This window comes from Oncorhynchus keta, chromosome 29 (genome assembly GCF_023373465.1).
Source record: "Oncorhynchus keta strain PuntledgeMale-10-30-2019 chromosome 29, Oket_V2, whole genome shotgun sequence".
Lineage (NCBI taxonomy): Eukaryota > Metazoa > Chordata > Actinopteri > Salmoniformes > Salmonidae > Oncorhynchus > Oncorhynchus keta.
This window is the reverse complement of record NC_068449.1, coordinates 37,052,762-37,078,137: the sequence shown is the minus strand read 5'-3', so window position 1 is coordinate 37,078,137 and position 25,376 is coordinate 37,052,762. Positions and strand designations below refer to the sequence as shown.

At 43.2% G+C, this 25,376-nt stretch overlaps 2 protein-coding genes and 1 non-coding gene across 7 annotated transcripts in view; 1 reads left to right on the top strand and 2 right to left on the bottom strand.

Annotated features, from left to right (window-relative positions):
* Positions 1-3,271: 3,271 nt before the first annotated feature.
* trnal-uaa (transfer RNA leucine (anticodon UAA)) lies at positions 3,272-3,354 on the bottom strand. Its single transcript has one exon. It is a non-coding gene; the product is annotated as a tRNA-Leu (tRNA).
* A 1,486-nt stretch (positions 3,355-4,840) lies between these two features.
* LOC118362848 (syntaxin-11-like) lies at positions 4,841-10,846 on the bottom strand. Its single transcript, XM_035743508.2, has 2 exons — positions 10,681-10,846; positions 4,841-8,232 (listed from the first exon to the last, which is right to left on the bottom strand). Exon 2 carries the CDS (start codon positions 8,225-8,227, stop codon positions 7,346-7,348), a length of 882 nt encoding a protein of 293 aa, XP_035599401.1. The 5' UTR covers positions 8,228-8,232; positions 10,681-10,846; the 3' UTR covers positions 4,841-7,345.
* A 2,641-nt stretch (positions 10,847-13,487) lies between these two features.
* The window catches only part of LOC118362846 (A-kinase anchor protein 12-like), a 36,690-nt gene continuing 24,801 nt past the window's right edge, over positions 13,488-25,376 (top strand). For 2 of the 5 annotated variants that reach the window (XM_052486517.1, XM_052486519.1), the window contains exon 1: positions 23,137-23,270. Coding sequence is in view for 2 of the 5 variants with exons in the window: in XM_052486519.1 (XP_052342479.1) it covers positions 23,242-23,270 (29 nt within the window). In the remaining 3 variants the exon portion in view is untranslated. Of the gene's footprint in view, positions 13,946-23,136; positions 23,271-25,376 lie in introns of those variants that run through there. The other 3 variants (XM_035743505.2, XM_035743506.2, XM_052486518.1) reach the window with 3 other exon arrangements.

Below are 25,376 nucleotides of genomic sequence, written 5' to 3'. Positions count from 1 at the left end.
AGAATCAACAGCCTCTGCATAATCAAAACAGTTGCTTCATGAGAAGAGAAGATAATATTCACAGTTAGCCAATGTTATGTAAATGCCAGCTGAAAAGTACCAGTGGCCTGGCTTTGGCCCCAAGTGGGAGCAGGCCTGCCGGAGCCATGGCCCAGTGAGACACAGGTGCCGGACCGAGTAGACGGAAACAGAAAAGTCTGAGCCTTTTGGGTAAAACACTGAGGTAAATCCTGCAATCAAACGGGCTAAACATCAGTACAGAGACAAAGTGGAGTCGCAATTCAACGGCTCAGACACAAGACAAATGTGGCAGGGTCTACAGACAATCACGGATTACAAAGGGAAAACCAGCCACGTCGTGGACACCGACGTCGTGCTTCTGGACAAGCTAAACACCTTTTCCCCCTTTGAGGATAACACAGTGCCACCGACGCGGTCCGCTCCCAAGGACTGTGGGCTCTCGTTCTCTGTGGCCGACTTGAGTAAGACGTTTACGCGTGTTAACACTTGCAAGGCTGCTGCCCCAGACGGTATCCCTAGCCGCGTCCTTAGAGCATGCACAGACCAGCTGGCTGGAGTGTTTACAGACATATTCAATCTCTCCCTATCCTAGTCTGCTGTCCCCACTTGCTTCAAGATGTCCTGTACCCAAGAAAGCAAAGGTAACTGAACTGAATGACTATCGCCCCGTAGCACTCACTTCTGTCATCATGAAGTGTTTTGAGAGGCTAGTTAAGGATCATATCACCTCCATCTTACCTGACACCCTAGACCCACTTCAGTTTGCATACCGCTCCAATAGATCCACAGATCTATCTGCCATTTCACTGTACACTGCCCTATCCCATCTGGACAAGAGGAATACCTATGTAAGAATGCTGTTCAGCCTTCAACCCCATAGTACCATCCAAGCTCATCATTAAGCTTGAGGCACTGGGTCTGAACCCAGCACTGTGCAACTGGGTCCTGGACTTCCTGAGGGGCCACCCCCAGGTGGTGAAGGTAGGAAACAACAACTGCACTACACTGATCCTCAACACAGGGGCTCCTCATGGGTGAGTGCTCAGCCCCCTCCTGTACTCCCTGTTTAACCATGACTGTGTGGCCACGCACGCCTCTAATTCAATCATCAAGTTTGCAGACGACACAACTTTAGTAGGCCTGATTACCGACAATGACGAGACAGCCTACAGAGTGGAGTTGCGGGCCCTGGAGTGGTGCCAGGAAAATAACCTCTCCCTCAACGTCAACAAAACAAAGGAGCTGATCGTGGACTTAAGAAGACAACAGAGCGAGCATGCCCCTATTCACATCGACGGGACCGCAGTGGAGAAGGTGAAAAGCTTCAAGCTTCTCAGCATAAACATCACTGACAATCTGAAATGGTCCACCCACATAGACAGTGTGGTGAAGAAGGCACAACAGAGCCTCTTTAACCTCAGGAGGCTAAAGAAATTGGTCTTAGCCCCTAAGACCCTCACAAACTTTTACAGATATACAATTGAGAGCATCCTATCGGGCTGTATCCCCACCTGGTACAGCAACTACACTGCCCGCAACCGTAGGGCTATCCAGAGGGTGGTGCGGCCTGCACAACGCATCACTGGGGGCACACTGCCTGCCCTCCAGGACACCTACAGTCACTGATATCACAGGAAGGCCAAAAAGATCATCAAAGACATCAACCACCCGAGCCACCTCCTCAAATTTGCTTTGCTAAAATCACCAGCTACAATAAATGGGGCCTTAGGATATGTGGTTTCCAGTTTGCACAAAGTCCAGTGTAGTTCCTTGAGAGCTGTCTTGGTATCAGCTTGAGGGGGAATATACACAGCTGTGACTATAACTGGAGATAATTCTCTTGGGAGGTAATATTGTCGATTGTGAGGTATTCTAGATCGGGTGAACAAAATGACTTTAGTTTATGTACGTTAATCATAAAACATACATTCTTCCCAGAGAGTTCAATATTCCTGTCTCGGCGATGTACTGAGAACCCAGCTGGCTGTATGGACAGGGACAGTATATCCGGAGAGAGCTATGATTCCGTGAAACAGAGTATGTTACAGTCCTTGATGTCTCTCTGGAAGGAGATCCTCGCCTTGAGCTCATCTACTTTGTTGTCCAGAGACTGAACATTCGCGAGTGAAATATACTCGGAAGTGGTGGATGGAGTGCACACCTCCTGAATCGGACTAGAAGTCCACTCCGAATAACTATTCTCCGCTGGCGGCATCTTGGAGCAGCCCCTGGGATAAGTTAAATTGCTCTGAGGGGCAAGAACAAAGGATCCAATTCGGGAAAGTCGTATTCCTGGTCGTAATGCTGGGGAGTTATCGCCGCTCAGATATCCAAAAGTTCTTTCCAGCTGTATGTTATAACACAAAAAAATGTTCTGGGCTAATAATGTAAGAAATAATACACAAAAAATATATACTTCAAAGGAGCTAGCAGCAGGACTGCCATGTCTGTCGGTGACAGGCTCTTTCCATTGAATACAGGTGGTTGACTTCAACAACCTTCACCAAATATTTAAAAAAGGATACAATAATGATTACAATACTAATTTATCTACAAATATAAAGAAATGGTAGGCGGGAGCTAGACAACCTGCCATGAGGCTTTGTGGACAACGACTCCCGTTAGGGTCAGTATATCCATCAACTTTGGTTTTACTATGTTTTACTCAGACCAAAATCTGTATGGAGATTCGTGAGAGAGGCTCGAATTTGGTCAACAAAAAATGTAATTGGTAATTTGATCTAATAGCAGTTTCATAATGTTTAGGTCATTCTGAAGTCACTGATGCAAGTGGCATTTCGGCAACTTTGAAAAAACAACTTTATATCTGAGTTGTGCCTGTTGTCATAGAGATAGATAGAGGACTAGATTGATATAACCTTTTTAAGGGACAATGCCATTGTGGGCTTTCACCATTTTTGTTTTGAGAGACTCATTCAGCCTTAATGGCGCTGCCCATGCTGTCACAGATACAATAGCACCGATACAAAGATGAGTTCTCTATCTAATCTCTATGTCTTGTTTGTTCGCGTATCTGCCCTCTCGTTGGCTAGAATGGTCCCACCTGATCTCCGCCTGCCTTCCATCTTTGAGGACATGTATTTCAATTGTTATTCAGGTCACTTGACAATATAATGGACAGTGGTAGCGCTGTAACTATCTCAGGTTGTGAATACATTTTCCGCATATATTTAGTAGTATTGACGTTACCAATGACATCAGGAACTATTAACAAAAGAAGTGCACTGATTACCAGGAGTGGGGTTCGAACCCACGCGGACATATGTCCATTGGATCTTAAGTCCAACGCCTTAACCACTCGGCCATCCTGGTTGGCGTCGAAATGAGGGCTAATAACAGATCATGGATATCAATATATACTGAAAAGGTTAATCATTTTCTTGCATTGTTACTCGCAAAAATGTTACATTCCAATGTAAAAAACAATCTTAATCAAACGGCATTATATGTCGTTGCAGCGGGTGCTACTGTGATTAGCAAAGCAGATAGATAGCTACTCTGACATTCTATTGTAACGATTTTGGAAGACAACTGTCGATTGACCATAATGACTCCAACCTGATCAACAGATACAAATCAAACGCTTGACAATGTGTTCTATCAAATTAATACATTCCCTTGATGACGACGCGGTATAAATTGGGCAGTCAATTGTACAGTTATTTGAAAGATGTGCTTTGTATTATTTTCCCTTGATGTCTATAGGCAATCATTTCATTGGGGAGAACAGTGTGACCAGTGGTAGAAAAAGAACCCAATTGTGGTACTTGAGTAAAAGTATAGATAAATTAACACAAAGTTACTCATGTAAAAGTTAGTCATCCAGTAAAATACTACTTGAAAAAAAGTCTAAAAGTATTTGGTTCTAAATGTATTTAAGTATCAAAAGTAAATGTAATTGCTAAAATATACTTAAGTATCAAAAGTATAAATCATTTCAAATCATATTAAGCAAAGCAGATGGCACCATTTTCTTGTTTTTAAAATGTACAGATTGCTAGAGGCACACCAACACTCAGACATAATTTACAAATTATGCACTTGTGTTTAGTAAATCCGTCAGATCAGACCACGTGCTCTCTTGATAAGTGCCTGCTGCAGCAGCATTGGTATAGGCAAAGCTTGATTGCCCAATGACCGACCATATGCCGCAAACTTCCTGTAGCCTAAGTGATTGACTCACATTCGAAAACATCGGGCACATTGAATTATATTTAATATAATTTTGTGTTCTACCTTCTGTCTGTTGAGGCTAAATTATGTTAATACCAACTGACTTGTGGAAGGAAGTATGACTATATAGTTTGCACATCCAATCCTTTCAGATCTACACAGCAGGATCATTAGATATCTTCCGGGAAGGGGCAGTGATCGATTTAGGATTGGTCGATTTAGGATTGGGCGATTGTCAAACAGCGATAGGTACCACACTTGCTGGTGGGGTTATGGAACACAGACGTTGAAAGTTAGCCTACATGTCACAACAATCTGATGAGCATTCTATGAGTCTGTTTTTGACTCATGCTGGACACTAAAAATAGCAATGGTTTCTTGGATATCTGCATGTGATGTGTTCTATATAATGGAAATATCAAGGTACATTCTTGTTTTCTTAACAATGTAAAAATCCAGTTGAGTCATTTTGAGGTTGCCTTCAGTTGCAATATCAGTCCGTGTAGCAATAACAGTTGTCTCCAAGAAAAGAAACTCAAAAGTATCACAATTATGAGTTTAGAATGAAGCATCATGATCAAGTAATTGTGTACATCAAAAATGGATGCTCAAATGAAACACAAAGGGCCATTCTACAGCGTTTGTATTCATAAAAATCACAATATCCTGTCAACAAACACAAGTCATGAAGAAAAAAAAAAAGTAAAATCAAACATTCAATACAGCAGAACGTTATAGGACAAGTGGGAGAAGAAAGCATTTGAACTGCAATCAAGTAAACATTCTTGATTGACTAATCAAGTATTCCTTTAACTACCAGCCTGGAGCATCGAACAAGTGTTTTCTTTTTACATTAAAGAAATGGAACACCCCATATCACACTTGCAGGTTAGCTTCTGAGGTTCGATATCAAGATGCTTGGTCTTCTCTCCTAACACCAGCTAGGCAAGGGTGTTAATATAAAATGTATCTTCTACAGTAAGAGGCAGAAATGGCTGCATGACATACAAAATGGCACATTCTCATTCAAACTGCATAAATAATTGTAAACAAACATACCACTGAGTGTACAAAACATTAGGAACACCTGCTCTTTCTATGACAGACTGACAAGGTGAATCAGTTGAAAGCTATGATCCCTTATTGATGTCACCTGTTAGATCCACTTCAATCAGTGAAGGGGGGGGGAGACAGGTTATAGAAGGATGTTTAAACCTGGAAAGATGGATTGTGTATGTGTGCCATTCAGATGGTGAATGGGCAAGAAAAAATATTGAAGTGCCTTTCAGGTGGGAATGGTAGTAGGTTCAACTCAATATTAAGACGTTGTTCTTAATATTTTGTACACTCAGTGTACATTGGAACACCCATACTGCACATCTGAAAATATTCAGGATCAAGTGCATACTTGTGTAAACAACTGCAAATGGATTAATTCTACTTCTTTAAATACATTGTCATGGCCATGAAAACACTTTTGAGAGGATCTTGACTTGAGATAAAACAATATAACACTAATATCGGTTTGTCTGCCTCACTTGTTGCAGCATGGGAAACAGCAACAGAACAACTTCCTACAGGGGTTGTCCTTCTTGTACTTCACCGCCAGCTTGATCTGAGCCTGGGCCTTGCCCACAAAGTCTGTTGTTGCGACTACGTTGGCCTCTATGTTGTCCACCATGGCCCCCTGTTCCTCCACCAGCAGAGCCATCTGGAAGAACAGCTCATGGATGTCCATATAGTGGAAGTATTACTATATCGTTTACGCATCCAATCATTTCAGATCTACACAGCGGGATCATTAGATATATGTGGGGAAGGAGCAGTGAGTGGTTGATTTAGGATTGGGCGATTGTCGAAACAGAGAGATAGGTACCTCACTTGCTGGTGGGTTTATGGAACACAGACGTTGAAAGTTAGCCTACACGTCACAGCAATCTGATGAGAATTTTCTGAGCCTGTTTTTGACTCACGATGGACACTAAAAAAAGCAATGGTCTCTTGGATATCTGCATGTGATGTGCACTATACAATGGAAAAATTGAGGCACATTCTTGTTTTCTTCACAATGTAAAATCCAGTTGAGTCATTTTGAGGTTGCCTTCAAGTTGCAATATCAGTCAGTGTAGCAATAACGGTTGTGTCTCCAAGAAAAGAAACTCAAATGTATCACAATTATGCGTTTAGAATGAGGCATCACGATCAAGTAATTGTGTACATCAAAAAATAGATGCTCAAATGAAACACAAAGGGCCATCATTCTACAGCGTTTGTATTCACAAAAATCACAATATCCTGTCATAAAACATAAATAATATAAAAAATGGACAAATAATCAAACATTCAATACAGCTGAAGGTTAAAGGGAATAGTGGGAGAAGGAAACATTTGAACTGCACTCAAGTAAACATTCTTGATTGACTAATCAAGTATTCTGTTAACTGCCAGTCTGGAGCACCGAACAAATGTTTTATTTTTACAACATTAAAGAAATGGAACACCCCATATCACACTATGGCATGTTAGCTTCAGCAGTTTGTCATCGAGATACTGGTTCTTCTCTCCTAACGCCAGCTTGGCAAGGGTGTTAATGTACAATAAGAGATAGAAATGGCTGCATGACATACAAAATGGCACCCTCGTTCAAACTGCAGAAATCATTTTAAACATACAATGAGTAGACAAAACATTAGGAACCCCTGCTCTTTCCATGACAGGTGAAAGCTATGATACTTTGTTGATGTCACCTGTTAAATCCACTTATATCAGTGTAGATGAAGGGGAGGAGACAGGTTAAAGAAGGATTTTTAAGTCTGGAGACATGGATTGTAAATGTATGCCATTCAGAGGGTGAATGGGCAAGACAAAATACTGAAGTGCCTTTCAGTTGGGAATGGTAGTAGGTTCAACTCAATATTAAAAAGTTGTTCTTAATATTTTGTACACTCGGTGTACATTGGAACACCCATACTGTACATCTGAAAATATTCAGGATCAAGTGCATACTTGTGTAAACAACTGCAAATGGATTAATTCTACTTCTTTAAATACATTGTCATGGCCATGAAAACACTTTTGAGAGGATCTTGACTTGAGATAAAACAATAACACTAATATCGGTTTGTCTGCCTCACTTGTTGCAGCATGGGAAACAGCAACAGAACAACTTCCTACAGGGGTTGTCCTTCTTGTACTTCACCGCCAGCTTGATCTGAGCCTGGGCCTTGCCCACAAAGTCTGTTGTTGCGACTACGTTGGCCTCTATGTTGTCCACCATGGCCCCCTGTTCCTCCACCAGCAGAGCCATCTGGAAGAACAGCTCATGGATGTCCTTGATCCGACTCTCCAGCTCAACCAGCTCCTTGTGCCGGTTCTCGATCTCCGTAAGCGCTGATCGCGCCGTCCGCCCGTCCGCCAGGAGGTTGTCGGAGAACACATTCCACTTTCCCGTCTCGACCATCTCCTCAATCTGATCTCCGGTCACCTCCTTGCCCATTATCTTTGCCTGGCGCTGGATCCGGGTCTTGCAGTTCTCCCTCTGGCCCATCTCTGCTTGGTTGTACTCAGACATGGCCTCGTGGAAGGCCCCGGTGAGAGAAACATACTGTGAGCGCACCATGCGGACCAGAGCAGAATGGGCACCATGCTCTTCTTCCAGATCTTTGTGCTGCATGCCGATCTTCTCCAGCCGTGTGTAGATGCCCTCCCCCCGGGTCTTGATGCCCTTGGCCAGGGCATTGGTGTCTCGTTTGATGGAGCTGATCCTCCGGACAGAGGTGAGGAATCGGGAGTTCTGCTTGCCCAGGCACTTCACATCCACCTGGAGCAGAGCGATCTCCTTCCTGATTGACTGGACCTCTCTGAAGATGCTGTCCATCATGTCTTCGCCTTCGAACACCACTGTCTGGTGCTCCAGCTGTTTCTCGTCATCAGTGCCCCGACCCTGACCTCCCTCGTCCATGTCTGAAGAAGCGGGGGCCACCCCCTTCAGGTCAACTAGTCTGTCTCTCATCCTACCTGGAATGGGAGGGAAATATTGAGGGTTACTAAATGATCGCCTTATCATCTCCTCTCTTTCATCCTACTTACTTTATATTGTAGAGCAGAATCCTGCTAGAGCAGTGCAGTTTTCATTCTTTATGGTTATTCAAGAAATTTCAGCTATTGATGACTTTTTCATGCCTTAAAGAAGTTAGTGAGCTGCATAAACTGTATTAAGTGCAGCATATCTGATTTAAACAGATAACAGCCACAAGCCCTCTTTCTATTAAGGCAATTTAAGGCCATTCTATAAGAGGAAATTAAATGACACCTATTAGCGCTGCAGACTATACAGGACTATTAAAGGCCCAGTGCACTACTTTTGTGAAGAAAATAAATGCTTCAATGTTTTAGTTAATATGTTGGGTTTTTTCAGCACCCCCTACATGTTGCGGCTATGGGCGTTGGTGACTTTATTTTTTATAGACATCAGTTATTACATTCCACTCCATTGACTCATAGGACATCTATAACAAAAGTTACAATTTTAACAACAATCTGATCACCAAAAGACATAGATGATCAAATCTGTTTCTTTACCACCCTTTAACACACCTTGAACCTTTACCAAGCATTTAATTATAGGCTTAGGTTATGACTCATCGTCTCTCTGTAATCTCTTTCATGAGGCTACATGTATTTTACTGTTACGTTAGGCTAGACAAGAGAATGCAATATGACAAGTTTCTTTCTGTGCACCAACTGAACACCATGGCAAATGTGTCAAGCCAAAACACAATCGCACGTACACACCTACTGTACAGTACCAGTCAAATCGTTTGGACACAAATACTCATTCAAGGGTTTTTCTTTATTTGGACTGTTTTCTACATTGTAGAATAATAGTGAAGACATCAAAACTATGTGAGTCTTGTGAGTCTTCAAAGTAGCCACCCTTTGCCTTGATGCCAGCTTTGCACACGCTTTGCATTCTCTCAACCAGCTTCGTGAGGTGATCACCTGGAATGCATTTCAATTAAGAGGTGTGCCTTGTTAAAAGTTATTTTATGGAATTTATTTCCTTCTTAATGCGTTTGAGCCAATCAGTTGTGTTGTGACAAGGTAGGGATGGTATATAGAGAAGATAGCCCTATTTGGTAAAATACCAAGTCCATATTATGGCAATAACAGCTCAAATAAGCAAAGAGAAACGACAGTCCATCATTACTTTAAGACATGAAGGTCAGTAGTTTAGGAATTGTTAGTTAGATTACTTGTTGGTTATTACTGCATTGTCGGAACTAGAAGCACAAGCATTTCGCTACACTCGCATTAACATCTGCTAACCATGTGTATGTGACAAATAAAATTTGATTTGATTTGACTTTGAACATTTCTTCAAGTGCAGTCCAAAAACCATCAAGCGCTATGATGAAACTGGCTCTCATGAGGACCACTACAGGAAAGGAAGACCCAGAGTTACCTCTGCTGCAGAGGATACGTTTATTAGAGTTAACTGCACCTCAGATTGCAACCCAAATAAAATGCTTCACAGAGTTCAAGTGGTCTGATGAGTCCAACCGCCATGTCTTTGTGAGACGCAGAGTATGTGAACGGATGATCTCAGCATGTGTAATTCCCACTGTGAAGCATGGAGGAGGAGGTGTGATGGTGTGGGGGTACTTTGCTGGTGACAATTTCTGTAATTTATTTAGAATTCAAGGCACACTTAATCAGCATGGCTACCACAGTATTCTGCAACGATATGCCATCCCATCTGTTTTGCCCAACGTGAGACTATCATTTGTTTTTCAACAGGACAATGACCCAAAACACACCTCCAGACCGTCCGTGTAAGGTCTATTTGACCAAGAAGAGTGATTGAGTGCTGCATCAGATGACCTCAACCCAATTGAGATGTTTTTTTGATGAGATGGACCGCAGAGTGAAGGAAAAGCAGCCAACAAGTGCTCAGCATATATGGGAACTCCTTCAAAATGGTTGGAAAAGCATTCCTCATGAAGGTGGTTGAGAGAAAGCCAAGAATGTGCAAAGCTGTCATCAAGGCAAAGGGTGGCTACTTTGAGGAATCTCAAATATAAAATATATTTTGATATGTTTAACACTTTTTTGATTACTACATGGCTCCATATTTGTTATTTCAAAGTTGATGTCTTCACTATTATTCTACAATGTAGAAAATAGTAAAAATAAAGATAAATCCTTGAATAAGTAGGTGTGCCCAAACTTTTGACTGGTGCTGTATATTGGCGACATTGTTTATTGTAACAGAAAACGGGCGCAACATATTACATTTAAGGAATAATTAACATTCAAATGAAATAAAGCAGCTCAAAATTTCACTCGCCCAACAACCCAAACTCAACTTGATGAGCAAAACGCATCTCATCACAACCTAGCGTACAGTAGGCTAAATTAAATAGCAGGACTGAAACAACTCCAAACGTAATCAGAAACATTTACCTGATATCGTGCTCCGTAGACTATCCTATAACACCAAAATCATTCAAACAGAACAGACAAATGCTCGAAGAATCATTTCCCCTTTCTGCTCCGTTAGTCATCTAGCTGTGTCTGCCAGGAACCAGCCCACCACCTACTTTATTGCGTATATTCATTAGTGCAAACTGTAGCAAATCGTAACAAATATTTCGTATTGGATAAATTCAGATTGAACCCTACCGTGTCTGCACGTTTGGTTCCGTTTGATTCCTATTGAATACACCCATGGCAGGGACTTCCCCATGGCTGCTCTGACTTTTCTCATCCACAACAACAGTGAAGGTGAAAAAGCGGAAGCAAGGACAACAACCACGTTGCCGTCTTCATATTTTAAACTCTTAAAACATTGTTGACATTAATAATTTATATTGTGGTTGTTTTATGTTAGTGGAAACAGAGTTTTAATCAATGTTGTTGTACATTACACGTCTGGTATATTTGAATGAGCATGATGGAACATATTGTGCCTATGGGGCAGATTCCGACCTGAGTTAAGCGTGCGTAAAATGGAACGCAATTCCCGTTTTATGCACTTGTCTCTCTATGCATATTCTGAATTTGAACATAAGAATGAGAACAGTATGGTATTCTGACCTTGATTTAATTCCATTGTACGAATTAATGGCGAGTCGTCGGGGTTTAGCTCCCCTAAATGCAACAAAAGTCTAAATTTGGCGTGTCTTCACATAATGCTAATTTAGCCATTCTCATATTTCTTTAAAAAGCAGTGGTAAATATATTTTACAGTGGTCAATATGAAAATAAAATATTCAAATGAAACGAACATCTCTCTGTCATGGTTTAAAAATAGACATGTGGGAAAGCTGCCCAGCTGGTCGGCTAAATTGCTGAATTTCGGCCTCACCTTAGCTCCTTTATGCATATTTGTTTGCCAGGCGACCTTGATTTTTAAAAAAGCCATTATTCCAATGAATTATATTTATTTTATCATCGTTTGCTTTAGTCATTCAGCTGTTTAGCGCGCTCATTGCTACGTTGTTCAGGTGCGCGGTTACTGGTGTTATCCGTGCCATCTGTAGCCAGAAGTAGTAGACCATTTATTTATCTGAATTATTTTCTACCTTTTTTCTTTACTGGATCACCTTTGGTATTTGGTATTTATTGGGATCCACATTAGCCGCTGCAAAAGCATCAGCTACTCTTCCTGGGGTCCTTATGAAACATGGCATAATACATAGTACAGAACATTATTAGTCAAGGACTGAACTACATACATTTAAAACGTCACACATAGCCTGTATATCAATACATACACACAATATCTAGGTCTAATACATAATACATGGCAAATTACAATAAATAAATATCTAAAACGACTGTCTCTTCACAGTCCCCTTTGTGCAGGAAGGTGTTCTTTTAACTGTTTAAATTTTGTTTACTTTTTTTATTCCTACCTTGTGTTATCTGGGGTGGCAAAGAGTCCCATGTAGTCATGGCTCTATTTAATACGGTGCGTTTCCCAGCCTCTGTTCTGGACCTGGGGATTGTGAAGAGACCGCTAGTTGCATGTCTTGTGTTGTACCGATGAGTGTCCAAACTTTTGGCCAACTGCTTGAACAGACACTTCGGTACCTTCAACACATCGATACATCGCACAAAGACCAATAGTGATGCAGTTAATCTCTTCACAACTTTGAGCCAGGAGAGACTGACATGGGTTTACTGGAGCTTTCCCCTCGTGTACATCTAAGTGCAATATGCGCTGCTTTGTCGAGGACCAACTGCAATTTACCTATGTCCCTTTTTGCCGCACATGACCACACAGCTGGGCAGTAATCCAGGTGCGAAAAAACGAGGGCATGTAAATCAATCTGGTCGACTGAGATGTCAAGAAGGCAGAGCAACGCCCTATCATGGACAGACCTCTTCGCATTTTAGCAACCATTGAGTCTATATGTTTAGACCATGTGATGATGGTCGATAATTTTAATAGATTAGCCCACAGCCTACAGCGAGATAACAATGCGCATCGAATCCATCCAACAAGTATACGTTAATGACAATAAGCCTATGGTTGACTCTTTCGGTTAGAAGCATTCGATTTTGCAATGGCAAAGGCCTATAATTATGTTAGATTTGTGTGCCCATGAGAACTGTTTCACGACAAAACATAATAAAAAGAAACGTATGCATAGTTACACTTACAATGCATTTTCCCGAGATCTATTATTCGTACAGGGTTTAAAAATGACAAATAACACGGTCATACATGTCATTCATGTAAGGAAAGAACGGTAGTGTTTTATGTCACACGATCTGTGAAGACTACAAACATTAACTCATGTATTATGGACAACTCATGAACTAGGGTGTAGAACATGTTTTGATTCAACTAATGTATTATATTGAATGTAGGCGAGCTATTCTGAGTGTGTTCGTGTGTTTAAAATGGCATTGGCTGAGAGGGTAGGCTTCCGCAGTGGTTGTAGGCCTGGAGGAGGGTACACGCAAGTAAACGCTGTTCACCCACCTTTTAAAAAAATGCACAGGGAGCTGTACTTTTTTCATTCCATTCCATTCTGTTTACATTTCTTTCTTCAGTCACGTACATGTAGTTGTTCCTGAAGGCCACGAGCATTAGTGGAACATATTAGGCTAATGTTGTGCAATAATTTGGGACATGCAGCCTATTTGAACCATTATGGAACTCAGACCACACGCAGCAGATTAAACCTGGAGCCTGGCGCACGGTTCACGACGACTGGACCGTTGTCATTCAGTTACATGATTAGTGAGGGTAGATTAGGTAGATTATGGACTATTGCTCAACGCTTATTGCACACTTTTTTCCACCTTCCAATATTTCATGGATTGACCTTGAATATGACAATTTAGAGGATAAATCAATATATTTTGTGCGTAAAGGCTCTCCAAACCTGTTTTGATTCATGCATACTTTCCTAACACTAAAACTAACCTAAAATCAGAGTATTTTTTAATCTACCAGTTGGTGCTGAAACGGAGACGAATATGCATTAGATGGATTTCTTTCATTGGTCCATATATTCTGAACCTGTTCTGTCGATCTATTCTAGTGAGTCAACCAAAAAAAGTCAAATTATAGGTACTGAAAAAGCTATTGAATGAAAACTAGAGGAGAAAATCTATTGGCCAGCAAGTGGGAGGGTTTTCAGAGGTTGAATTAAATGTATTGAGCACACACGAGGGAACCATGCCTCCAAAACCCGTTAAGCACCTGCATAAGGTAAGACAGAAGTGCTTAGAAACGTCGTGACACAAAGTACTGAAGTGCTTAGAAATGTATTGAGCATGGCACATTTTCAAACGTTAGCAAATGTATTGAGATACATATCTTATTTACATAAGTATTCACACAGTGATTACAGCTGTGAGTCTTTCTGGGTAAGTCTCGAAGATTGCACACCTGATTTGCATTATTCTTTCCACTTCATTGGTTGTTGAATACAGGACAGCCATTTTCATGTCTAGTCATAGATCTTCAAGCCGATTTATGTCAAAATTGTAACTAGGCCACTCAGGAACATTCAATGTCGTCTTGGTAAGCAACGCCTGTGTATATTTGGCCTTGTGTTTTGGGTTATTGTCCTGCTGAAAGGTAAATTGTCTGTTGGAAAGCAGGATGAACCAGGTTTTCCTCAAGAATTTTTCCTGTGCTTAGCTCTATTCCTTTTCTTTTTATAAAAGAACTGCCTAGTCCTTGCCAATGATAAACATATCCATAACATGATGCAGCCACCATCATGCTTGAAAATATGAAGCTTTGTACTCAGTGATGTGTTGTGTTGGATTTGATCTAAACATAACACTTTGTATTCAGGACATGAAGTTAATTTATTTTAAACATTTATGGCAATTTTACTTTAGTTTTGTGATATTTCATTCTGTACAAGCTTCCTTATTTTCACTCTATCAATTAGGTTAGTATTTTGAGAGTAACTACGATGTTGTTGATTCATTCTAAAGCCTTTAAACTCTAACTGTTTTAAAGTCAAACTCGGGCAACTGAGTTAGGAAGGACACCTACTATATCTTTGTAGTGACTGGGTGTATTGTTGCACCATCTAAAGTGTATTTAATTTTCCATGCTCAAAGGGTATGTCTGTTTTTTTACCCATCTACCAATAGGTGCCCTTCTTTGCGAGGCATTGTAAAATCTCAAATCTGTGATTGTGACCTTACAGATACTGTATTGTAGCAGAGATGAGTTAGTCATTCAAAAAAATATGACAAACACTTTTATTGCATAGAAGTAAGTGCTACTCATTATTTGTTTGTTTCTTAATAAATGCTTTCTGAAATCTGACAGATCATGAGGTGATAAATTTCAGCTATGGGTAGATAGTGTAGAAGCACATGAAAACACTCAGAAGTTTGAAAAACTCCCTAGAAAGGCCAGAACCTAGGAAGAAACTCGAGAGGTCATATGCTAAAACCAGGGAAAATCCAGAGGTGATGAAAAGCGTGCCCAGAGTAAGCTGCCTCCTACTCAGTCCCAGATGCTAATATATGCATATTATTAGTAGTATTGGATAGAAAACACTCAGAAGTTTCTAAAACGGTTTGAATGATGTCTGTGAGTATAACAGAACTCATATGGCAGGCAAAAACCTGCCAGGAAGTGGGAAATCTGAGGTTTGTAGTTTTTCAACTCTTGGCCTATCGAATACACAGTGTCTATGGGGTCATATTGCACTTCCTAAGGCTTCCACTCGATGTCAACAGTCTTTAGAACCTTGTTTGATGCTTCTACTGTGAAGTGGGGGCGAATGAGAGGGGAATGAGTCAGAGGTCTGCCAGAGAGCCACGAGCTCAGTCTCGCACGTTCACGTGATAGTTAGCTCTGTTCCATTGCAATTGTACAGACAAAGGAATTCTCCGGTTGGAACATTATTGAAGATTTATGTTAAAAATATCCTAAAGATTGATTCTATACATCGTTTTGTACATGTTTCTACGGACTGTAACGGAATTTTTTGACTTTTCGTCTGCTGCTAGTGACCGCGCGTCATGAGTTTGGATTGTGTATTGAACGCGCTAACAAAAAGGAGGTATTTGGACATAAATGATGGACGTTATCGAACAAAACAAACATTTATTTGGAACTGGGTTTCCTGGGAGTGCATTCCGATGAAGATCATCAAAGGTAAGTGAATATTTATAATGCTATTTCTGACTTCTGTTGACTGCACAACGTGGCTGATATCTGTTTGGGTTGTTTTGGTCTCTGAGCGCCGTACTCAGATTATCGCATGGTGTGCTTTTTCCATAAAAGTATTTTTGAAATCTGACACAGCTTTTGGTTTGCTTGAGTCGTAAAGCCTTTTTGAAATCGGACACTGTGGCTGGATTTACAACAAGTGTATCTTTAAAATGGTGTATAATACATGTATGTTTAAGGAATTTTAATTATGGGATTTCTGTTGTTTTGAATTTGGCGCCCTGCAGTTTCACTGGCTGTCGACGAGGTGGGACGCTAATGTCCCACGTACCCTAGAGAGATTAAAGATTGAGACCAAGTCTGCGTCTCTCACATGGATAGGCAGACCATTCCATAAAAATGGAGCTCTATAGGAGAAAGCCCTGCCTCCAGCTGTTTGCTTAGAAATTCTAGGGACATTAAGGAGGCCTGCGTCTTGTGACCGTAGCATACATGTAGGTATGTACCACAGGACCAAATCGGAAAGATAGGTAGGAGCAAGCCCATGTACTGCTTTGTAGGTTAGCAGTAAAACCTTGAAATCAGCCCTTGCCTTAACATGAAGCCAGTGTAGAGAGGCTGGCACTGGAGCAATATGACACATTTTTTGGGGTTCTAGTCAAGATTCTAGCAGCTGTGTTTAGCACTAACTGACGTTTATTTATTGCTTTATCCGGGTAGCCGGAAGGTAGAGCATTGCAGTAGTCTAACCTAGAAGTAACAAAAGCATGGATTCATTTTTCAGCATCGTTTTTGGAAAGACAGTTTCTGATTTTTACAATGTTACGTAGATGAAAAAAAGCTATCCTTCAAACAGTCTTGATATGTTCGTCAAAAGAGAGATTAGGGTCCAGTGTAACGCCGAGGTCCTTCACAGTTTTATTTGAGACGACTGTACAACCATCAAGATTAATTGTCCGATTCAACAGAAGTTCTCTTTGTTTCTTGGGACCTAGAACTAGCATCTCTGTTTTGTCCGAGTTTAAAAGTAGAACATTTTCAGCCATCCACTTCCCGTCTGAAACACAGGCTTCCAGGGAGGGCAATTTTGGGGCTTCACCATGTTTCATCGAAATGTACAGCTGTATGTCGTTCGCATAGAAGTGAAAGTTAACATTATGTTTCCGAATGACATCACCAAGAGGTAAAATATATAGTGAAAACAATAGTGGTCCTAAAATGGAGCCTTGAGGAACACCGAAATGTACAGTTCATTTGTCAGAGGACAAACCATCCACAGAGACAAACTGATGTCTTTAAAAGCCGTACTGATGCCGGTACAAAACTGTTAGTGCTTCTCTTGGTTTTAAGAGTTAAAGACCTGAGTCTGCACCCTGATAGCAGTATTACATACTGGTTGTTCAGCGGATGTGCTAGATCCCAAATTATTTATTACCCCTCTTGTATGTGTGGTATTAGTAAATGTCTCAGGGGCACCTTTTGGCTTCTCCCTTTAATCTTACCACTGGTATTCCACAAGGTATTCTGACTTGCCCATGTGATGGAGCCAAACCAGGAAACTAAACTAAATGTTATGACAGACGCAATAAAACATCTGTAAAATTACTGTAAAACAGATGGATTATTAACAATGATTGACATTTTGATAACACTTGCCCACAGTTGGCTCCAAAGTTTAGCTTATTGTAAACTATTGTGCAAAGATACTTATTCTCATCCACCTGTTCAATGCTCTGGTCACCGATGTTGATTGCCTTTGGAGCTGATGTTTCCTTCCTAAAAATCTATGGCAAGGTCTTTGATCTTGGTGGCATTCAGCTCACAGAACACACCTGACAAGTCCTTGTGACAGGACTTCAGAACATGGTTACTAATGTTACCTGGGCCAGTGGCTTTGTTTTTTTGTTTTTTAAAATTATTTTACCAGGTAAGTTGACTGAGAACACATTCTCATTAACAGCAACGACCTAGGGAATAGTTACAGGGGAGAGGAGGGGGCTGGGCCAATTGTAATCTGGGGATGATGAGGTGACCTTTACTGCTATTGCTATTATTAGGTGACTGTTTACTGCTATTCATTTTAAAACCCTATCAACATCTGCTTCCTCTATTACCAAATCAGCTTCCCATTGTGCTAATGATAAGAGTTCACACAGCAGCTCATCCTTCTCAGTACTAAAGTCCAGATTATCAAACCTAGAATAGAAAGAGTTCAGACTCTCTGCAAACTCAATGCAATGTTCTTTTACATTTACATTTACATTTAAGTCATTTAGCAGACGCTCTTATCCAGAGCGACTTACAAATTTTACATTTACATTTACATTTAAGTCATTTAGCAGACGCTCTTATCCAGAGCGACTTACAAATTTTGATTGAAAGTGTCGTTTGGTTGGTAGTCCAGAGAGTTTTTAGGCCCTTCCATGCATCCCTCATACAGTATTTCTCTCCTGGCAATGGTTATCCATCGTTATCTGGCCTTATTGCAGGCCAACCTCCCAACTTTCTTTAAAAAAAATCTTATTATTTACATTAATATCAAGATAATGAATGTATCACATACACAATGTATCAGATGAGATATACAATCATTTGCAACATGGAAAGCAGCAACAGCACAGTTTCCTGATGGGATTGTTCTTGTCATATCTTTTGGCTTTGTTCAGTTGAACCCTGGCACCCGCGATAGGTGCCTCCGTCTTTTGTACGTTGGTCTCGATGTTGTTGAGCACCGCTCCCTGTTCCTCTGTCAGCACAGCCACATCCAGAAACAGCTCTTGAACCCCCTGGATCCTCTTCTCCAGGTCAAGCAGCTCTTTGTGTCTACTAGCGATCTGCGTCAGTGCCGACTGGGCCGTCCCATCAGCCAGGGCGTTGAAGATATTCAACTGCTGCCCGCTCTCCATCATCTCCTCAACCTCCTCAGACGTGACGTCTCTGCCCACAATCGCCATCTGTCTCTGGATCAGTTTCTTACAGTTCTCCCTGTGTCCCAGCTCTGTCTCGTTGTAGTCGAACATCACTTCCCTGAAGGTGGTGCTCAGGTTGGTGTACTGCGTCCGAGCGATGCGTACCACGTGGTCAGTGCTACCTCGCTGAACCTCCAGCTTCCTGGTCTCCCTGTTCATCCTGTGTAGCCTCTGCAACACAGCCCCTCCTCTGACCTTGATGTCTGTTGCAATGTTGTTGGCGTCCCTGATCACATCACTGGTGTCGTTCATAAATGTGTTGTTCAAGGCGTGGTAGTTCTGGTCCCGGAGCTGGGCATGGTCTTCCTGGATCTGTTGGATCTCCTGCCGAACATTTTGGGCCTCCTGGAGGATGCTGTTCAGCTCAGGGTCGTTGTCAGGCGCCACTGTTGCACGGTTCCTGCCCGAATGGGCAGACAGGTCATCTAGGTCCAGGTCCACATTGGTGAAGGCCTCATTGGTGTAACCTCCTCCTCCTCCAGGCTCGTCCAACGCATCCTGAAGTTGGCCAAATCTGTCTTTCATCTGGAGAGAGAGAGAGAGAGAGAGTCAGTGCTAACCAGTGACCCAGCCACCATACCATACCACCAGGCTACCCATCTCCTACCTGTGTTGTCCCTCCTACCTTGCTGGATTCCAATGTCCTATTCAGGCTTAGGAAATCTATTTATTTGTCACACATTAAGATTGAAGCACTTCTCAGTATTTGGTATTTCGACTTACTGTATAAGGGGCTTTCAGGTGTGGCTCCATTGCGCACAATGAATACATTTAAAACTTCTTTGGGATCAGTGTCCCTTCCACGGGACGGTTGAGCTAACGTCGGCTAATGCGATTAGCATGAGGTTGTAATTTCACCTCCTGCATATGAGGACATATTTAAGGAACTCAGTCAGGGTCTCAACTTGCTTTTGAGAGTTAGAATAGTAGAATACACGAGGGGAAATTTCAAAACTTAATTAGTTGTGCATCAGCGGTCTTCCTAGTGTTATATGTCACTCACTGACAGTCACTCAATTATCCCATGTCAGTTAAAACATTTTAGATTGGTAAATTAGTCCTTTTAGTCTATCCAGTTTCTAAACTTGTGGTAATCTTGCAGTAAAAATGTTTCTGAACCCCATAGCAAAATGTTTAGAATTGCAGGAAATGAGCTGTACAACAGCTGTAAAGCAAACTCATTTGTTTACTTTTTTTTGATAAAATGTTTTTTTCCTGCTAACAGATCCCTCTGTACGTATTACATTCTAGTTTTTAATCCCAGCTATTTTAGTAAATGAAGCCACAGCAACCAATGTGATAATGGCTGGGGTCAATCCCCCCACCAGCTTTTTAAACATTACTGTGGAAATGAGGCCGAAATACCTGTCATGTTGACCAGCTTTTCAGTTGCTGAAATATGATTGGTTTCACATTCGTCCCCAACGATCATAAAGTGAAATAGATCTAAATCAATTGTCATTTATATTTACAATTCCCTTAACTAAATGGAAAGCTTATTTACCTAGGTCTTATCAATAGATCTTATCGATGTATAAATTCCAGTGCATTGAGATGTTATTTCGAAAGGAAAAAAACAAAGTAAATGTTTTTCCACTTGGAACCGACAGGTTGCTCGAACATATTCATGGTTTCCTCACATGTAAATGTGGTGGAATAATGAGGGAATTAAGTGAAAACAGAGATGAAGAGGCGAAGCGCGAGGCGAAGTGCGAGAGCAGCGAGAGGCGACACTCCCGTGACAATATGTCAATGCGAGAATACATCGTAAGCAGACCAAGTGGAGATTTTTGTATGGAGGCCTATGAGAGTGTCGGATTTGGGCAACAAAAAAATGTGATTGCTAATTTTCTAAATTAGGTTTATTTGATCGAATAGAATTTTTGTGATATTTAGGTTGTTCCGAATGTACTTGTATAAGTGTACACGTGGCAACTTTAGGAAAAACGATTTTATATCTATCTCTATGACCTTATTGTTCAAACGTATATCTGCCCTCGCATTGGCTAGAATGTTCCCACCTGATCTCGCCGCCTGCCGCCTGCCGCCTGCCGCCTGCCCGGCCTGCCCGGCCTGCCGCCTGCCGCCTGCCCGGCCTGCCGCCTGCCCGGCCTGCCGCCTGCCGCCTGCCCGGCCTGCCGCCTGCCCGGCCTGCCGCCTGCCCGGCCTGCCGCCTGCCGCCTGCCCGGCCTGCCGCCTGCCGCCTGCCCGGCCTGCCGCCTGCCCGGCCTGCCGCCTGCCGCCTGCCGCCTGCCCGGCCTGCCGCCTGCCCGGCCTGCCGCCTGCCGCCTGCCCGGCCTGCCGCCTGCCGCCTGCCGCCTGCCCGGCCTGCCCGCCTGCCGCCTGCCGCCTGCCGCCTGCCCGGCCTGCCGCCTGCCGCCTGCCGCCTGCCCGGCCTGCCGCCTGCCGCCTGCCCGGCCTGCCGCCTGCCGCCTGCCCGGCCTGCCGCCTGCCGCCTGCCGCCTGCCGCCTGCCCGGCCTGCCGCCTGCCGCCTGCCGCCTGCCGCCTGCCGCCTGCCCGGCCTGCCGCCTGCCCGGCCTGCCGCCTGCCGCCTGCCGCCTGCCCGGCCTGCCGCCTGCCGCCTGCCGCCTGCCGCCTGCCCGCCTGCCGCCTGCCCGGCCTGCCGCCTGCCGCCTGCCGCCTGCCCGGCCTGCCGCCTGCCCGCCTGCCGCCTGCCGCCTGCCGCCTGCCGCCTGCCGCCTGCCCGGCCTGCCGCCTGCCCGGCCTGCCGCCTGCCGCCTGCCCGGCCTGCCGCCTGCCGCCTGCCGCCTGCCCGGCCTGCCGCCTGCCCGGCCTGCCGCCTGCCCGGCCTGCCGCCTGCCCGGCCTGCCGCCTGCCCGCCTGCCGCCTGCCGCCTGCCGCCTGCCCGGCCTGCCGCCTGCCGCCTGCCGCCTGCCGCCTGCCCGCCTGCCGCCTGCCGCCTGCCCGGCCTGCCGCCTGCCCTGCCCGGCCTGCCGCCTGCCCGGCCTGCCGCCTGCCCGCCGCCTGCCCGCCGCCTGCCGCCTGCCCGGCCTGCCGCCTGCCCGCCGCCTGCCCGCCGCCTGCCGCCTGCCCGGCCTGCCGCCTGCCCGGCCTGCCGCCTGCCCGGCCTGCCGCCTGCCCGCCGCCTGCCCGCCGCCTGCCGCCTGCCCGGCCTGCCGCCTGCCGCCTGCCGCCTGCCGCCTGCCGCCTGCCGCCTGCCGCCCTGCCGCCTGCCGCCTGCCTTACCACCTTTGTGACAATGATTCCCGTTGTTAGGGCGGAGACAAGACCATCTCGTCCTTATATAGAGTATCTCTGGTCAAGGTAAGAATATGGGCGTATCTGTAGACAACCTCTGCCACACCTCCATCTCTACGATCTCCACCCCAAACGATTAGGTGGCTGTCACATGTGTTTTCTTATGCTTAAAGGTAGATGCACAAAGTAAACAGCATAGTGGGTCAAATTCCGCAACAACTAAGAGTGTTGATGCGCGAGGCTCAACTTCTCCGTCTTTTTAGTCCTGTGGGTAGCATGCTGTAACAGAATGAAGCAAACCTGTCCACATATACTGTGTGTGACTGTGTGAATATCTGTGGTGCTGCTGTTCATGTAAAAGTAGTTTTGCTGAGTCTACCTTTAAGTTAAATGTCAGAATATGCAATACGTGTAGAGAGAAAAGTGAAAGAAAATTCATGCGGGCATAACTCGGGTCTGAATTCCCCCCCACACTGCCTATTTTCCCACATGCTCTGCCTGTGATCTTGAATCCCATGATTGGCTGGTGTTTTATCCTGTTTTGCCCTCGCCCTTTCCTGTCCTTCACCTGCTTATTTACCCACTGATATCTGAGATGTTCAACCAGTTCATCCCATTCGTGTTTTAGTTCTTAAAATCAAAATGTCATGCAACTAAACTCACCAAACAAGTTTGTTCTTAATGCAAAGATCTGGTAATAAAGATCATTTTTAAAAGCATACTTGAGCATGTCTTTTTTTTACATGGAAAACCGTTTGTTTTTGATTGAATGAGAGTGACTTGGCAAATTAACCCAATCGTTTACCAAAATCTTTGACAATTTTTTTTTGCTCTTACCCAATATGAGCATGAGAAGTACCTTAAACAAGACACAAGATTGGCTATTTGTCAAAGATTATTATCACATGCCTTTTCACACAGTAGTCTAATATGTAGAGAGTGGAAGGAAAGAGATCACATGTAATCATTGAATACAAGCAACGATTGCGCTCATTTAACTCAAGGACACAATAGTCATAATATTCCAAATCTACATATTTCAATCAGAATGAGATTAGTTTGGTTACCCTTCCAATATGATGAATGTTGGTCGTCCAAATATGTTACATTTATTCTTCTCTTTTACTCCAAAGTGACCTCAAGAACACAGAAAACACAGGTGGTGACTAAATATGTCCAATGATGAAAGTGGATGGAACAGGTGAGTTATTCTGAACGGTAAAGCCACTGTCGCTTATTGGCCAAGGTTAAGTTCTTACAACATTCCAGTCACGTCACAGTCTTAATGTCACATGGGCCTATGGAATGTCTGGAAGCTATTGTTTTTCAAAACAACATATCTATTACAGGACGTGTAGTGCCCTTTTGAAACCAGTCTGCCCGTATCACCCTGATTTCAACTGGATCTCAATAAACATAGGACTTGTGTCCAAAACTGTGCTTTATAGACCTATTCCAGAAGGTCTCAAGTCAATAGCACTTTACCTGACCTTGAAAACAAATACGTCTTCCTGTAATACCACGATTGTACATGGCAGTTTAAAAAAAATACTATTTTCATTAAAACACATACAAATGCTTTGTTATGGGGTTGTGGCAGGTAGACTGCATATGGATGATTACCCAAACAACTAAGGCAAATCATGTAGCCTACACTAGGCCAAATATGCACAAGATAACACCTACAAAGTTCACGTCACTGTACACTGACAATGCACACCAAAATAATGTGAGAAATAAGAAGGAAGTATTCTAGATATTTAATCTACCAAGTGGGTGTAGTCGTCAGAGGAAGTGAAACGCTAATGTGAGACAAGATCACCAGTGTTAGTCAGGGCTACATCCCATCCTCCTCTTTACTAAAACCACAGTCATACTGTATACATGCTGAACTGCTGGATTATTTCTCATACCTACAAATAAAATGTTACGTTACTCAATATGATAAATCGTGTTGAGGTTCAACCAATGATATATATATATATATATGTATAGTGCCGTGAAAAAGTATTTACCCCCTTTCATATTTTCCATACTTTTGCATATTTTTAATACAGAATGTTATCCGATCTTCAACCAAAACCTAATATTAGATAAAGGGGAACCCGAGTGAACAAATAACACAATAATTACATACTTATTTCATTTATTTCATAAACAAAGTTATGCAACACCCAATGCCCCTGTGTGAAAAAGTAATTGCCCCCTTACACTCAATAACTGGTTGTGCCACCTTTAGCTGCAAGGACTCCAACCAAACACGTCCTGTAGTTGTTGATCAGTTTCTCACATCGCTGTGGAGGAATTTTGGCCAACTCTTCCATGCAGAACTGCTGTAACTCAGCAACATTTGTGGGTTTTGAAGCATGAACTGCTCATTTCAAGTCCTGCCACATCTCATTTGGGATTAGGTCTGGATTTTGAATAGGCCATTCCAAAACTTCAAAAGTGTTTTTGGCCATTTTTATGTAGACTTGTGTGTTTTGGATAATTGTGTTGCTGCATGACCCAGCTGCGCTTCAGCTTTAGCTCACAGATGGATGGCCTGACATTCTCCTGTAGAATTATCTGATACAGAGCAGAATTCATGGTTCCTTCAATTAAGGCATGTCATCCAGGTCCTGAGACAGCAAAGTATCCCCAAAGACCGTTGGAATGACGTTCTTACTGTGGAATGTCGTCCAAAAAGTTACACTTTTGAATCATCTGTCCATAGAACATTCTTCCAAGAGTCTTGATGATCATCCAGGTGCTTTTTGGCAAACTTCAGTCATCTTTTTGGATGACATGGGTCCCATTATACCTGTGCCAAAGCTACAAAAGAGCAAAATTAGATCATCTGAAATAACTACGTCAAATAATAAAGTGAGAGAGTTGTGTGGAGCTTTCCTCTCTTTCCCTCCTCGAATAACTGCAGAAGCGTCTTTGGCTCTCCAGAGGGTGATGCAGGCTGCCCAACGCATTACCGGGGCAAACTACCTGCCCTCCAGGACACCTACAGCACCCGATGTCACAGGAAGGCCAAAAACATCATCAAGGACATCAACCACTCGAGCCACTGCCTGTTCACCCCGCTATCATCCAGAAGGCGAGGTCACCACAGGTGCATCAAAGCTGGGACCGAGAGACGGAAAAATAGCTTCTATCTCAAGGCCATCAGACTGCTAAACAGCTATCACTAGCACATTAGAGGCTGCTGCCTATAGGCATAGACGAGAAGTCACTGGCCACTTTAAGGAATGGAACACTAGTCACTTAATAATGTTTGCATATCTGGCATTACTCATCTAATATGTGTATATACTGT